Source organism: Megalops cyprinoides, chromosome 15 (genome assembly GCF_013368585.1).
Source record: "Megalops cyprinoides isolate fMegCyp1 chromosome 15, fMegCyp1.pri, whole genome shotgun sequence".
In the NCBI taxonomy this organism is placed as follows: domain Eukaryota; kingdom Metazoa; phylum Chordata; class Actinopteri; order Elopiformes; family Megalopidae; genus Megalops; species Megalops cyprinoides.
Window position 1 is genome coordinate 16,327,071 of NC_050597.1, and position 14,531 is coordinate 16,341,601.

At 38.1% G+C, this 14,531-nt stretch overlaps 1 protein-coding gene across 2 annotated transcripts in view; it reads right to left on the bottom strand.

The window, feature by feature from the left end:
* The window catches only part of fam204a (family with sequence similarity 204 member A), a 29,507-nt gene extending 20,765 nt beyond the window's left edge, over positions 1–8,742 (bottom strand). For both annotated transcript variants that reach the window (XM_036546874.1, XM_036546873.1), the window contains exons 1-4: positions 8,245–8,742; positions 4,348–4,438; positions 3,875–3,914; positions 427–529 (exon numbers count right to left, since the gene is read on the bottom strand). In XM_036546874.1, the coding sequence (XP_036402767.1) occupies positions 427–529; positions 3,875–3,914; positions 4,348–4,438; positions 8,245–8,475 (465 nt within the window). In that variant the 5' untranslated portion in view covers positions 8,476–8,742. The remainder of the gene's footprint in view (positions 1–426; positions 530–3,874; positions 3,915–4,347; positions 4,439–8,244) is intronic.
* Positions 8,743–14,531: the final 5,789 nt, after the last annotated feature.

Genomic DNA, 14,531 nt, shown 5'->3' on the forward strand with positions numbered 1-14,531 from the left:
CCTCGACATGACGTGGTGAGGGAGCTGACAGGTACGCCCTCAGACACGTCACACACAGACATGCCCACAAAGGGAATCCACATCTCATATAAATCACAACCAAACACCACACAGAATTATCACCCCCCATGCCTGCTCCGAGGCTTTCTTAAGCAGATAATCTCATCATTAAATATAACAGCATGTAATAACAAAAAAGAAGAATCCAGCAAAACCTTTTCGATGTGAATGGTTTTATCGTTTGCTCAATGCCATGTTTAAGCCGAGCAGCTGCTTCATCTGTCCCTCATGTTTAATATTTAAATACAAACATTACACATGTACATGGAGGAGTGGAAAAGAGGAGGTTAGGAAAGTACTTCCTCTGCAGTGTGATGGCATTAAAAATATTCATAGAGGAAATAAGATAAGAGAAGTCCTCATTACCTTGGGCAGGGGTCTGCTGCAGGCGGGAGGCTCAAACCTATCATTTACGCCAAAGTACTGCGTAAGCCCATTCCAGTGCGCTTCACGCTCAGCTTGATGCTTTCTGAAAAACCACAACATTTCAACTCTCTCTCATTATCTGTCTAATGTAACATCATTACACACAAGGATATTCAATGCACACACACACATTTTTCTGACAGTGTTACCAGCATGGCAGGTAAACCAAGCTGTCTGTTAACAAGCGTAAGCCCCTGGTTAAAAAAAAAAGGATAAACCTGCTTTATTGGGCTCTTTATAGTCCCAGATATAAATATATGGCTTTCATTCTAGTTTTAGAGCTATTTAAGTTGTCGTAATAAAACATTTTTTGAGACATGTTCCATATCAATGCATACATAATGCTAAATGGGGGAAACATTTTTCCTCTAGAATCCTCACAGCTAAAATTCTCCTCATTTCTGTATCTACATGGCAGGTACTTGGATTTATTTTCTGGTAATGAACACAGATGATTAGATAAACAAATCCATATGACACAGCTTGGGCCCAGAATTTTTTTCAACTCTATGACCTACAAGGCTTTCAACCTGTATTTTAGTCATTATCCTCCAGGCTTTCATCTAAGAACTCTGAACAATCAGCACAAGCCAATGACTAATTATACAATTAGTGGCTAAGCATGAGGAGTTAATGGGTGCAAAACAATAAACTGATGCAGATATGGGTAAGGGGGGGAAGAATGAAACATGAACACACAAACATCAAGAACCATTTCTTTGAGTGAGAGTGCCACAATAACCGCCTGGTACTCTGCATACAGACTTATGTCATTTTAAAAAACAAAAGGCACAGCTAATTTGACAATGATTCTATCTGACACAACATATCTGAACTGAATTACTCCTCACCGTTAGTGGCACTGACGAATGTTTAAATGCATCTGAAGCAATCTTAAAAACGTAACTGAGTTCGTGTCAGATAATGTGAGCTACATGATAAAGGTATTATCATGCCGGATCATTTCCCCACAGCTGACAAGTCCCTTGCCACTGTTGCCAAAGGTTTGTCCAACATTGTCCAAGCAGGAAAATACAAGTTACAGAACATCAGCACAGAAATATTTGTCTCTATAATAAACTTCCCAATGAACCACGTAACACAAGACACAGCACATGGTATTCTGCTGCACAGTACCATGATTTATGGACATGGAGACAGGATGTTACACCCAACACAGTTGCACTAACAGAGCTTGACACTGTTGAAAGATGCTCAAGGTGAAGGTGAAGGAGAAACAGAAACAGCTCTCTGTAATTGCTGCACATGTCAAGATTCTGATTGATTTCAACAGTGGCAAAAAACTGATGTCAGAATCCACAAAACCTGTAATGAACTTGAGGAGCTGGCAAAGGTAAAATAAAACACTGGCACAGAAGATGCAGTGCACAGACAGAGTGAATGACCGATGTGTTAAAATGTTCTATGAGGTCGCAGAAATGCTAACGGAATATTAAAACCCAATCAACTGAAAAAGAAAATACATTTCAGCTATCCAGCTCATAAATTTCTGCAGGCTGTCAGAATTTTTGACCACAAACAAAATTGCAGTTTGGATTTGGAAGCCCTTCCGTAAGATTACATTCCCATTTTTGTTTAATTTTTTTCTGATGAGGAGTGTAGATCCGATCTGGAAAAATACAAACTGCATGCAAAAGGAAATGGAAATTGAATGGTTTTGGATGAATTCTGGGATAAATCTGAAAACTACTTCCCAGTCTCACACAAATACTTGCCTGTTGTTACCAATACCGCCAATGCAAAGAGAAGCATGTCTTTGCATGGTCAAGTTATTACACCACCTCAATCCATTAAGGAATCAAATTTAACCAGACAATTTAAAACACTCTATTCTCTTTCACTTTAAAAATATATGTGTAACATCCATGTGATCCTTTTCATTTATTTGTTTCGGGTGGCAGTGTAGCATAGTGGTAAGGACTCGCAACCAAAAGGCTGCTAGTTCAATTCCCCACTGGGGCACTGCTGCTGTGCCATTGAGCCAGGTACTCAACCCAGTATTGCCTCAGTAAATAGCCAGCTGCAACCTATGTAGGTTGCTCTGGGTAAGAGCGTCTGCTAAATGCCAAGAATGAGATGTAATGATGTTTATTTCACATGCTCCTGCTGTGAACAACCTGTCAATTTTCATGCCTGTGTGCTTAATTTGTGGTAATTAACTGATTAACTGAGATGACTGAGGTCACAATGGGATAACTGCTTAACAAAAGGCTTGAAAATGAGCTATATCAATCTTTTGGTGCTGGAGAACTGCAGAACTGAAGTCAAGAAGAACTCCAGGTCTTGAACCTTTGATGCACTCTCTGTAATGTCCAAGAACAAGTATGGTGGCTCTCTGGGCTACTGATCTGACACATACAATTAAGGGTGGGCAGTTCCAAGTATGTGGAACCCTGGAAAATGACCTTCTCAAGGAAACCTATCTTACACAGTTCCATCTGCCTCAAATTATGATTTAATGTATGCCACAGATTTCAAAAACAGGACTGTAATCACAGCTACATTCAAATTCTAGGTCCATAAGTGAGGAAAACCTGTAGGAACAACAATGAGTGAAATACACTCATTGAGGAAGCCAGCGAACTGAAATGTGTTTTGGGGCTATTTTAGTATTATTTTACTGTTGTAACAAACTTAATACTTTCAGAGACTGCTGGCCATATTCTCAAGCATTTACAAGTCTTAAAGCAAGTTTTAAAGCAATGCTGGTGTCCTAAACATACTTTCTGTAAAGTTCCACAGGCTGTCAAGGACTGTTTAAATCAATGACAATGAAAGCACACAGTAGACAGCTCATTAGCATTCACACTGCCATAATACATTCATAAAACAGGCTTGGAGAAACCTTGTCAACAACAGTTTGCAACAGCCTACATACTTTCTTGTCTAAGTTTAACCTACTGTGGCAGACAAATCTGCTGTAAGCTGAGTTATATTTATATAGGTAAAAAGACACCTGGATACTGAGTTTGAGAAACTGGTAACTCTTTAATAACTATGTAAACCGTACAATTAGTAGAGTGACAATGGCAGTGCTGTCATCAGCCTGTACGCTACCCATGCAATACCCGTAACTAGTCAAACCACGACTGTGGCATTAAATGCTGTAATGTTCTTTCCCCATTGGACCACACAGAGGTAACAGTATGACCTTTTTCAATGTAATACACAGTAATAAAAAACACAGTAATACTTGATCACTACTCATAAAACATATTCACCATGGGGACAATTCGGACTTAACGTCACTAAGAATTCTCAACTCTCCATGGACACAACTTGACAGGGTTTACATGTCTGCATCTCAAGTCTGAATAGGCCCCTCTATAAAGATAACAGAGAAGGAGCAAAGAAAAGCAGACAGTACCTGTCTTCCTCAGATGTGACTGCACTGGTTGATTCATCAGCTGCTTAAAAACAATAACACAATGAGCACTGTTGGAATTAACTGAGTAAATGCTTCAGTGGATAAATGCAAATGCAAATACAACATATTTGGTTTAACTTCAGTGAAGTCCATAAAATTTGGGAATGTGTTGCTGTTGACAAAAATCAAATCAAACTAGCTAATATCTACAACAACCACTAAAATAATAATGAAAGTGAGTCTTAAGTGTATGTACCTTATTCATGTATCAACTCAAAGCTAAAACACTGTGTCAAACAAAAAACTGCATTACCTTGCTAATTTGTGTCATACTCATTAAGTATTTACTTAACACAAAACAAAACCATATCCTGTCAAAAAAAAATGCAGCAACATTAACCTGGTTAAGATTGTCTTATTTAAGTGTCAGTGCAAACAACTGCAAGTAATCAATTTTTGACATTTTATTTGACCTTTTCTATGACGTTTTCTTCTCCGTCGCCTTTCTGTGCGTTGTGTTGTTCTCTTCATCTCCTGGTTTTTTGTCTGGAGTTCCTTAAATTTCTGTGAGGTTGAACACAAAGATAATGTTATACAGTGTATGTACAACACATATACAAGCCATTTCGTTACAGCAAAAATAAATGCATTGTCCTGATAACAAACAATGACAAGAATTAATATCCATGTGACCCAGAACCATCACTTCAATCCAGCTAGAGTGTTAACTTTTAAATCAGAATCTTAACATGTGTCCTATACAATTTCACTTCACTGGCTTTTTTTTTATTATTAGTTGCTATGAATGTCTATTTTTCCTACAATGGCAAAGTCCAAGACACCATATTTTTCTGTCTGTAACAGCAGCTGAAGTTTCCAATTCTTACAGCCAGCCACTGGAAAATCGTTTGCAAAGAAACAATTTGCCAGTGGTTGAGTTTTCCTTAAAAAGGTATTTTTTGGTTTAAACTGTGCACTGTTTCAAGCAGAACCCAGCTGTAAAATTAAATGAAGAGGAAGCACTCCACTTAATAACATATTTAGGTGGAAGGATATCTGGAAATTACTTTTGGTGCCTAGCAGTACTAACAAGGGCTGAAATATTATAATGTTTTGACTTAATTTGATCAAATCATAATAATCCTGATGAGAATAATGTTTGATTCAGTAGGTACTTTATATCATAGTCTCTCCACAATGATATGCAGTGCTTTGTTTCCATTTGGAAACAAAGTGCTCCCTTTAACCCAAGAACATACATATGATGGAAAATAAACACAATCAAGTCAGTTTAAAATGTGTACAAGTGTAGAATATATATTCATATATAACCATTTCAGAAGCAGACTGTGTGTCATTTATGCCTGATTCATCTATCTGAAAATAAGCAAAAATAAGTAAGGCATGGTTATGGTTCCTGAAGACCTGTATTTGTCACAGATTATTTAACCAGCAGGGGGTTTTATCCATTCTCCAACGCACTCCTCTTCATGTTGTGAATATATGTGCTGTAGCGGTGTAGGCACAGCACTCTCTTTCAGCCAGAAACATAGACTTAAACCAAAGTGACAAATTTTTCAACAAATCTGAATACAAACACTGTACAATGTATTAAGTATTAATTGTATTTCATACTTGAATAACCCTGTGTAACAATTTCTATGCAATATTATAACAGTCATACTTATGAGAAAAGTACTGCTTGATGCAATTGAGTAAGGTAAGTGCTAGTCATAAAGAAACTGTTTCCAAACAGGAGTACTACAGGCAAGCAATACTTTAAACTTAACACTCATTTTAAAAGTGATATGCATCTACAGCTGTTAGAAATAAAATTCATTTGATGTCAACAGAAGTACAGTACCACATTAAATGTACACACAGTTTTGCTTTTGCCTGCTATTGTTTCTCACAATGAGTGCTTTACTCGGAGTCATGTACTGGCTTTTGCAAGAGTAAGCTTTTCAGTTATTTACAGACAGTACATTATTCTTTTCTTCTAGGCCACAATGTATGGATTTTCAAAATATGAGTTTTCCAGTTAATGAATTCCCCTTTTGGGATGCGTTCTGCACAACAGGGGGGCTTTGTAGTGTGGTATGTCGCAGACACGAAGCAGCACAATAGGATGATGAACAAATATTGTTTTCAAGTTAATGGGTGATATGCTTTGCACAGCTCTTTACTATGGGGAAACATCATGGCTGCAAGGACAAAGAGCATCAGGTCGCACTCCATACTGTATCTGTGTTGGAAATCCTCCAGGCTAACTAGTCTAACAGCTACTCTGAGAGGGATGGGTAAATGCCTGGATGTAGCTCTCAACGTAGATACAAGCCTACTCAACTTGTTCTGTTTATATTTTTGAGCATGTAATGGGGAGTCTTTAGCGTTCCGTCACATTTTAAGTCAGTAAATGTTCAATCTTTGTAATTCAGGTGTTGCTACCTTTCAGCCTACCGTTTTTTGCCTTTTGAGCACCTGTCATATTTCTACATTCACTGCATTCAGCATTCATTTAGCAGATGCTCTAGATAAGAGCAACGGTGCAAGACCTAGTTAACAACACTCCCAGACCAGTAAGTGCATGCACAAAACCATATAAGCACCAACACAAATTCACTTGTGCTAATCTGAAACTAACACAACCTAGAAACTATGGGAAGTCACCAAATACATGTAATACCATAAATCACCTAAAATGCCAATGAATCACAATATCCAAAACCCATGGCAATAATAAAAGTAGATAAATATCAAGTAATAGCAGTGCAAGTAGCAGGTGTTAGGGGTGGGCATTGAAGGGAAACCTAGGTGTAGTCTGAACAGCTGGGTCTTCAGGAGCATCAGGAGATTCTGTGATTCTGCTGTCCTAACCACTGTGGGAAGTTCATTCCACCATTGGGGGGCCAGTACAGACAGGCATTGTGACTATGAGGGCAAAAGGTACCCAGAGCCTGTGATGTCAGTCCAGTGACAGTCCAGAAATGTGGTAAACTGCACCATATGTGAAACAACCTTTGTTTCAAGGGAGCATGATATGATTAAATGGTTCTTCTAAACGGTTCTAATAGCAAATACACTGTCTTCAAAGAGACAAAACACAGTGCCTTGTATCAATAGTTATACACAGCCGTCAACTGAGGAAGACAATGATGCTGATAATTGTCTGATATGCCAACATGCTGTGTTTGAATAGTGATGTTGCAATCATGTCAGTCAGAGAGGGTGACATCACTTGTGACGGTTTGCAACAGGACATTTCTGCCTCACTATAAGGCCTGGTTTTAGTGATGCTGTACTGTGAAGTGGGAAACAAATGGGTAATTAAGCTTGCTGCCCCCCTGGAGACATGCAAGCCTAATGCACAACTGGCAATGACAAAATGTTGGATGAAAAAATAGGAAAAATGGAGAGAACAAAAACCATCTGCTTTTGCTCAATTACAGTGATACAAAATGCAGTATTGAGAAATTTAGTCGCACAGCCTGAAAGCCATGTACAGCAACTGATCCAGTTTGGCAAGTTGGCAGTATTCACGCTCTTTCTGTTCGATGCAGAGTTGGACACTGAAAATACTGCCTCAAGAAAGCCAGTTCTCTTTCGCTTAGACACTTAAGACGTAGAGGCAGAAAGTATGTCTGTGAAGGGACACATCCAGCTCAAAGAAAGGACAGGAGATCAACACTTCCCTGTTGAGTACCTAAATTTGGTGAAGAACAGGCTGTGCATGACAACCTTCTTTGATTCCACCTACCTGGATGAATCAGCTTTCTCAGACATGAAAACAACTACATCCAAACACAGAACCACCCAAGAGACAAACATCTGAAGAACTGCCAGAGACTAGCTAACAGTACTACACCCCAGCCTTTACAGGTTACTCTGAAACCATTCAATACAAAGCATCCACCTCGCTCTTGGTAGGAACATATTGGCGAAAATAACAGAATCATTTTGTGTTTGAAGGTAAGGTTTAACTGTGCAGTAGATCATGAATTACATAGAGAATGCAGAACATGTGAATTTAAAGTCTGGGCACACATACAAACATTTTACAACAAATACAACATGCGGGAGCAAAAGAATATGAAACAAACGAAATACACAGTAATAGCTAGGTAGCCATCTGCAATTCTGATTTCTTCAAATCTTTTACTTTGAAGTCAAGATCGGAATGGCTTCCTCTTCACTTGTGCACTTAGCTACTCTTATCAGCTATCATGAAGCGAAACCATCGTGCCAGTCACCAAGCACAAGTCGCACCAGGCTTAACCAGGGACTGTTAAAGGGAAGTGCATCCGACCAAAACTAAGCTAACATAACTAATGTTTTCAATGAGAAAATGAAAAATGTCGTAAGAAACATACTTGCCACATCTCAGGAGAAACTCCAGGAATGCTGTCGTTGGAACCACTGGTTTTGATAGGCTGTGACTCCATTTTTACATCAGAATTAACTGACGGAATCTCATCATTTCTATCAATTTTTGTTGCTAGAGTTTTTGGACTGTTGTTTTTAACAGCACTCTCATTTTCGTCGGAACTTGTCTCAGCATCACTCTCAGGTAGAGACCAAGAAAGATACCCGGCCTTGTACATGCTGAAAGGAAGGCAAGCAACTGCGACTTAATTGTCAGCTACATTAGCAGAAGATACAGTAAAGGCAGCTAGCTAGCCTCTAGCTCTGTTTGATATTTGACAAATACAGATGTCGACTCTTATAATACCGACCTAAAATCGAATGCTGTAATATATGTGCAATTCAGTAATCGTACAGAAATGTAAAAAAAAATCCCTTAGCATTAACTACTAGCTGTGTAACGAGAAATTATGTTAGCTAACGTTAGCTAGTTTCGTTTTCCACTCTGACCGCCATATTTGTTGATGTCCAACAAGAAGTGCCCTGATTGGTATATTTTTCTCGACCAGTAAAAAGCGTAGCTACATGTGGCGTTTGACGCGGCTAATTTGGCCACCGACATCAGTATGTCTCGACACCGCAAGGATGACTTGAGTTTACCCAGCTAGAGAAATCTGCAGCCCCGTATTTGTAGGTATCAGGTTCATATACTTACTAATTTAAAATGACTGATGCCACAGCTATTAGGCCTACTGCTGGATTCTGTAAATCTTGATATGACAACATTTTTATGTTGATTTGTTTTGCAGATATCAGAAAATGATCGTATTATTTCAGATATTTTTGTGAATTCCATAAACAAACAATTAAAATATATACATACTATGTCTCTCTCTCTGTCTATACACACACACATATATATATGTATGTGTGTGTGTGTGTGTGTGTGTGTGTGTGTGTGTGTGTGTGTGTATATATATATATATATATATATATATATATATATATATATATATATATATATATATATATATATATATTGCAAAACTTATTATAAAATAAGTTACTAATATTGCAAGATGTTATGGTAGACATTAGGCTAGCTAACCAGCAAATTTGAATTATGGGTCACCAGCTTCGTCCTCTCACTGACTAGCTTGGAGGGGGCAGCTGAGGGCATGACTGGCCTCCTATATAACTGGGACACACACAATGTGGCAGGTAGCTCACCCCCAAGTGAATGGAGTTGGCAAATGAAGTTGTAGCAGTGACCTGGGATGCAGCCTTAAAATGTTCGCCCTTTGGAACAATCACCATCTATACTCATTTAGCAACTTGCAGCAATGGCGTTCTGTCACAGAATTGTTTGGTTGGAAAAGAAGTGCTCAATATGTTTACTTGTTTGCATGTCAGTCCTAGCCAATATTTTTTACAGAAACCGTCAATAAGGAGCAATTATTTGCAAGCCAACACCTAATTATCATCTACTGTTAGTAAGCAAAGTTCTGCTTTCTGTGTTATCCACAGTTGTAACAGGCTGGCTGATTTTCATATAGGTATCTTATTAAGTCAAATAGCCTGTTACTGTAACCAGCTGGCAAGCGATTATACTGCCAGGTAGCTAAATACACAGCCAAGTAAGTAATATTGGCACTTTTTCACACTCTTTCAGAAGGGACAGTTGCTTCCAATTTTCTGCTCCTTTCACCTACTACAGAACTGGGATGCCCATTGGAGGGGGAATTTGAGGTGGTGAAAAGCAGCCTCTGCTCGTTTTCTACAAAGCTGGTACAGATTCAATATGGTGGCTGGCGTACGCTCAGGTAAGGACAGTAAGGCCAGTCTGAGACTCTGCCTGCAATTTGAAATTCACAAGAGCAGGTTACATGAAGTATTGAATTTATTGTTGTGATATTTGTCATGTTTTAAATCATTACATTCCTCGACTGTTTTCATCCATTGTTACAAACTCATTTTAGGGCGAGTTTCATTGCTGGAACTGGGAACTGAACCCATGTCTCCCACAACATAGCAACATTACAATATCGTTAGGAGGCACAGCCTTTTAGTAATGTGGGAATGTCACTGTACTCCTCATATATCCCTGCTCTCCACATTTCAGTACTTCTTCCCACACTATGTGAAAGAGTCTGTTTGGTGAGTCTCTGGTTTAATTGCTTTTCCTTACTCCAGTGCTTCTGCTGTCACCCTGATGACAATGTTTGTTGACTGGAAATAGCAGTCATGAGCACAAGCATGTTATAAAAAAAAGTTCGTTTTGCTAAAATAATGCACTGAAAGGATTTCTGGGGTCATCAGAAAGTTATGTGGGGCCATGTTATGTACTAAACTGAACTGGTATAAAAAATACATTTCATAGTGGCCTATCAAGAATATTCAATTGTCAGATGATTGAACCTTTCTGTATTTTTCCACAGTGTCTCTTGTTATATGTTGTTAAACCTAAAAATGCTTGAGCTTCCTTGCCAAATACACAGTATGTTCCATTGCCTGAGGACCTATTCCTTAGTGCAGCATAGCAGCATGGTGTTAATGGAATGTGTGCAAAATATTTTACAACAACTGTGGAGTCAAATTTAAACCTTCACACCTTTTTGTTCAATAATACAATACTGCGCAAGAATATGGCATGCAAATAAAATAATCTGTTCTTTCTAACCTTAGAGTACACAGAGGTCTACAGTGCAAAATACACAAATGAGCAAGAGAGAAAGATAATTTGCTTCTTGTCTTGCTACATGATCATTGTTAGTTATGAAGTCCAGCTATAGTTTGAATTTGGCTAATCATGAGATAAGACGTCTTAATAGTTTGTGGCCTGAAGACCACATTCTGTGGAGGTTTCAGGGGAATCAGCAAAAATGAGTCTCTTTCCTCTGGTTTCTGTCAGGGCACATGGGTCTTGCAATCATACACATCTCATGAGTACTATTTTCTGGGATGAATAACATTTTAATTAAGACTGGTAAAATTCTTGATATAAACAGAGTGTTTTAACACAGCTGTTGCATGAGTCTTCAGTTAAAGCGATATTTGACCTAAGAACTGTAAGTGTACAGAGACTAAAACTGTTGTAGTGGATTTCAAGCAGTCTTGATATTTCCAGAAATTCAGTGTTGGGTCTCAACCAATGAAAAATATCCATTCACTAATATAATGTATCAACAAAAATAGGTACTTGCTGTAAAGCAGTCAGTATTTCCTAGAGAACCACTATAAAAACTAGCAAGAGAAGAATGGAATATGACAAAACAAACTATGCAAAGCTAAAATTGCACATAGAAAATGAGGAATACACTGAACCATAGCACTAGCATGAGGGTTTATTTAATCCATTGCAAACAGCCACCACCTCCACACACAACGGAAGCATGATGGGAGGAAAAACATAGCTGGGGAACTTGAAAGAAACTCTTGCAGATGTGTGTTATGTCCTCAATCTATGGTATAGTAAGTTCGTTGTAACTACAGGTTAATATCAGTGACCATTAGGTTTCACCACATGCAATGGTTGCATAGGGATGAGGTGATGATGCAGTGTTGAAGATTTCAACAATGTATGTCAGTTTCACTCAAAGTATACCACTTGTGATTTCCAGGAATATATGTATACCAGACTTTAATGACCTCCAGTTTATTCACTGTAAGGTCCTGCAAGATGGAATCACATGTAAATAAATACAAATAAACAGCAACACAAGAACTATATATTTTGACACAAAAATATGATTATCCAAATATGAAATTCAGACTTAGATCAGGGCTAACCAGGTCATGACATACTCATTCAGAATTTTAGGTGGATGGAACAATTTACCACACAATTTAAGTCATTGTGTGGAAGCACTGAGTTGTGCTCAGTAGTATCAACAGCATAGCAGAATATTTAATATTTTTATTACATCCTTGAGCTGTTGGGGGGGAGTAAGTTAGAAAAAAATGGCATTTTAATGTTTTATGCTAAAATAAAGGAAATTGTCAATGCTACTTATGCCATGTTCTCGTGATGATAAGCAATTTTCAAATTTTCTTTCTTGTGAACAATGGCTTACAATTTATTCAATTGCTGAAGGCATCACATGGCCATTAAAAGTATTAGCATGCAAATGTTCTTTAGCTAGAGGCAGTGCCCGTTTCTACAAAATGAACGGCACAATGCTCAGAAACCTCCAACAGAAATTGGTTGTTTATATCAAATTATGTCTTTGTTTGTTGGTTAGGTGGTTGTCTTTTTACAGTACTTCATTATAAAATTGTCATTGTGTGATGGCAGATTTTCTGCATTTGCTTCTGCAAACATTTATTGTTGATATGATAAGGCACTGCAAATTGTTTGTGCAAAAAGTACATTTGATGTACAATGTAATTATTGTCATTACTGTATTGATTCATTCATTATACGGTATCTATTTTGTGTAAAAGCAGAGGGATAAATGTAGTACATAGTGGATGAACATTTTATGAAGTAATTTGCAGTGGATGAAATGCTAACCTTAAAGTCATCGCTAAAGTTAAAAGTTAATCTTTTAAGCTTCAAGGAGATTCTTGCAGAAGATGTGGCTAGTTTTTTTTTAGAAACGCAAGAGTTCTGTCATGCTTTGTATACATATCCATTCTAAACGTTTCCAAAGAATTTAGTTTTCTAAATTTAAAAAAATATGAGCAAATTATCATTACCACACTGGGTCAACCTTATCACAGAACATGCACCCTTAGAAAAATTAACCACATTGCTTCCCTTTGGCACTGCAGAGTTTATGAAAGGGTGCAGTCTCTATTGAATCTTCCTTGATACACTTAAGACTTGATATCCTTCATATCACTGTGTTTGCCCTTCTCTGTGTAGTTTGTTCTTCATATTCTACTGAAAGATAAGCAGTCTTCATGCCATAAATATGACACCACATACAAACACTGTTTAAGCACTTTGCCCTATCCACCCTGCCGCACCTCTGTCTGTCTCCTTTCCATGTGTTGTTCACCAGGCATCCATATTTGTTTCCTGTTGTATACAACATATGAATGGCAGGTTTAAATTTTGATTATGTGAATTGTGAGGAAGAAATACATACTCAGAAATGTGGGAATCAGTCAATAAGTCAAAATGATTAAAAAAAAAAATACCACCCAATGATCTAACATAAATAAGGGTATTTAAAAGAGTATGATTGCTGCTTGCCATATGTGTAATCTTGTCATTTTGGGTGTGTGACAAAGTCTTAAATATGTGCCCAGCAAGAGTTCATATAAACAGCATGTCACTCACGTGGAGTTAAAATCAACTTAATTACATGTTTGACAACTGGATAGAAACACCAGGAAGAAATCAATGGGGGAATTAACCCCCCCACCCCTCAGCATGACCATAAACAAAAAAGTGACGATTGTGGGAGCGCCATTGAGGATATTGTTTTACATTTCCTTTTACCTATTTTATGTTCATTCATTAAGCACTGTTTCATTTCATTTTTGTCCCCTCCCCCTTCCTATCCTTCAAGTGTATGATGCAGCCGAATCTTGCTGTCATTCTAAAGTTGAGCGGGCCAGTCTGCTACTGGTGATGGTTTGAAATTTAAAACTTGGAACCCACTATTAAGTTTGGCTATGTCGGATAAGAGGCAATAAGTGCAGAAAGATAAACTAATCATCTTAAACCCCTAATTATAAGTATCTTAGTGTGACAGGCTGTTTATTGGAACCAGCTAAATTGAGCCTCAAATGAGGAAAGGCATATCTCTGGAAGTGGTAATAATTTGAAGTCATCTTGGCCTGGCTAGGGGTGGCAGAATTCATTAGCACAGATTGGCGTACAATGTACAAAGTGGATGAGATATCTAACACGGAGGTCCAGCGACAGCTAATGCACAGCTGAATGTGAGCAGTGATGTTGAAGGCTGATGATACAGAGTTCAGTTTTCTAACTCACTGTGACAGTGTGTGTCTGCATGCCTTCATTCATAGGCATGTATATGTGTGCATGTCTGGGTGTATGAATGCCTACAGGCTGTGTGTGTGTGTGCATATGTACCAGCATGCAGGTGTTTAGCCAGACAGTTTGACTTTTAGAACAATCACCTCCTTGCATGTGTAACTCATTGTGCTGGTGTGTCCAAGATTACAAGGAGGGTAGAAAAAATTAAATCTAAATCAGATTATAAAGTGTTGCCCTGACAGGCCAGTAAGCTGAATTGTTTTTGAGAGGAAATGAAGGAAGCTAATTATGTGTGTAAGGAGAAGGCTGAAAAAAAATAATAAGATTACAAAGAATAATTTG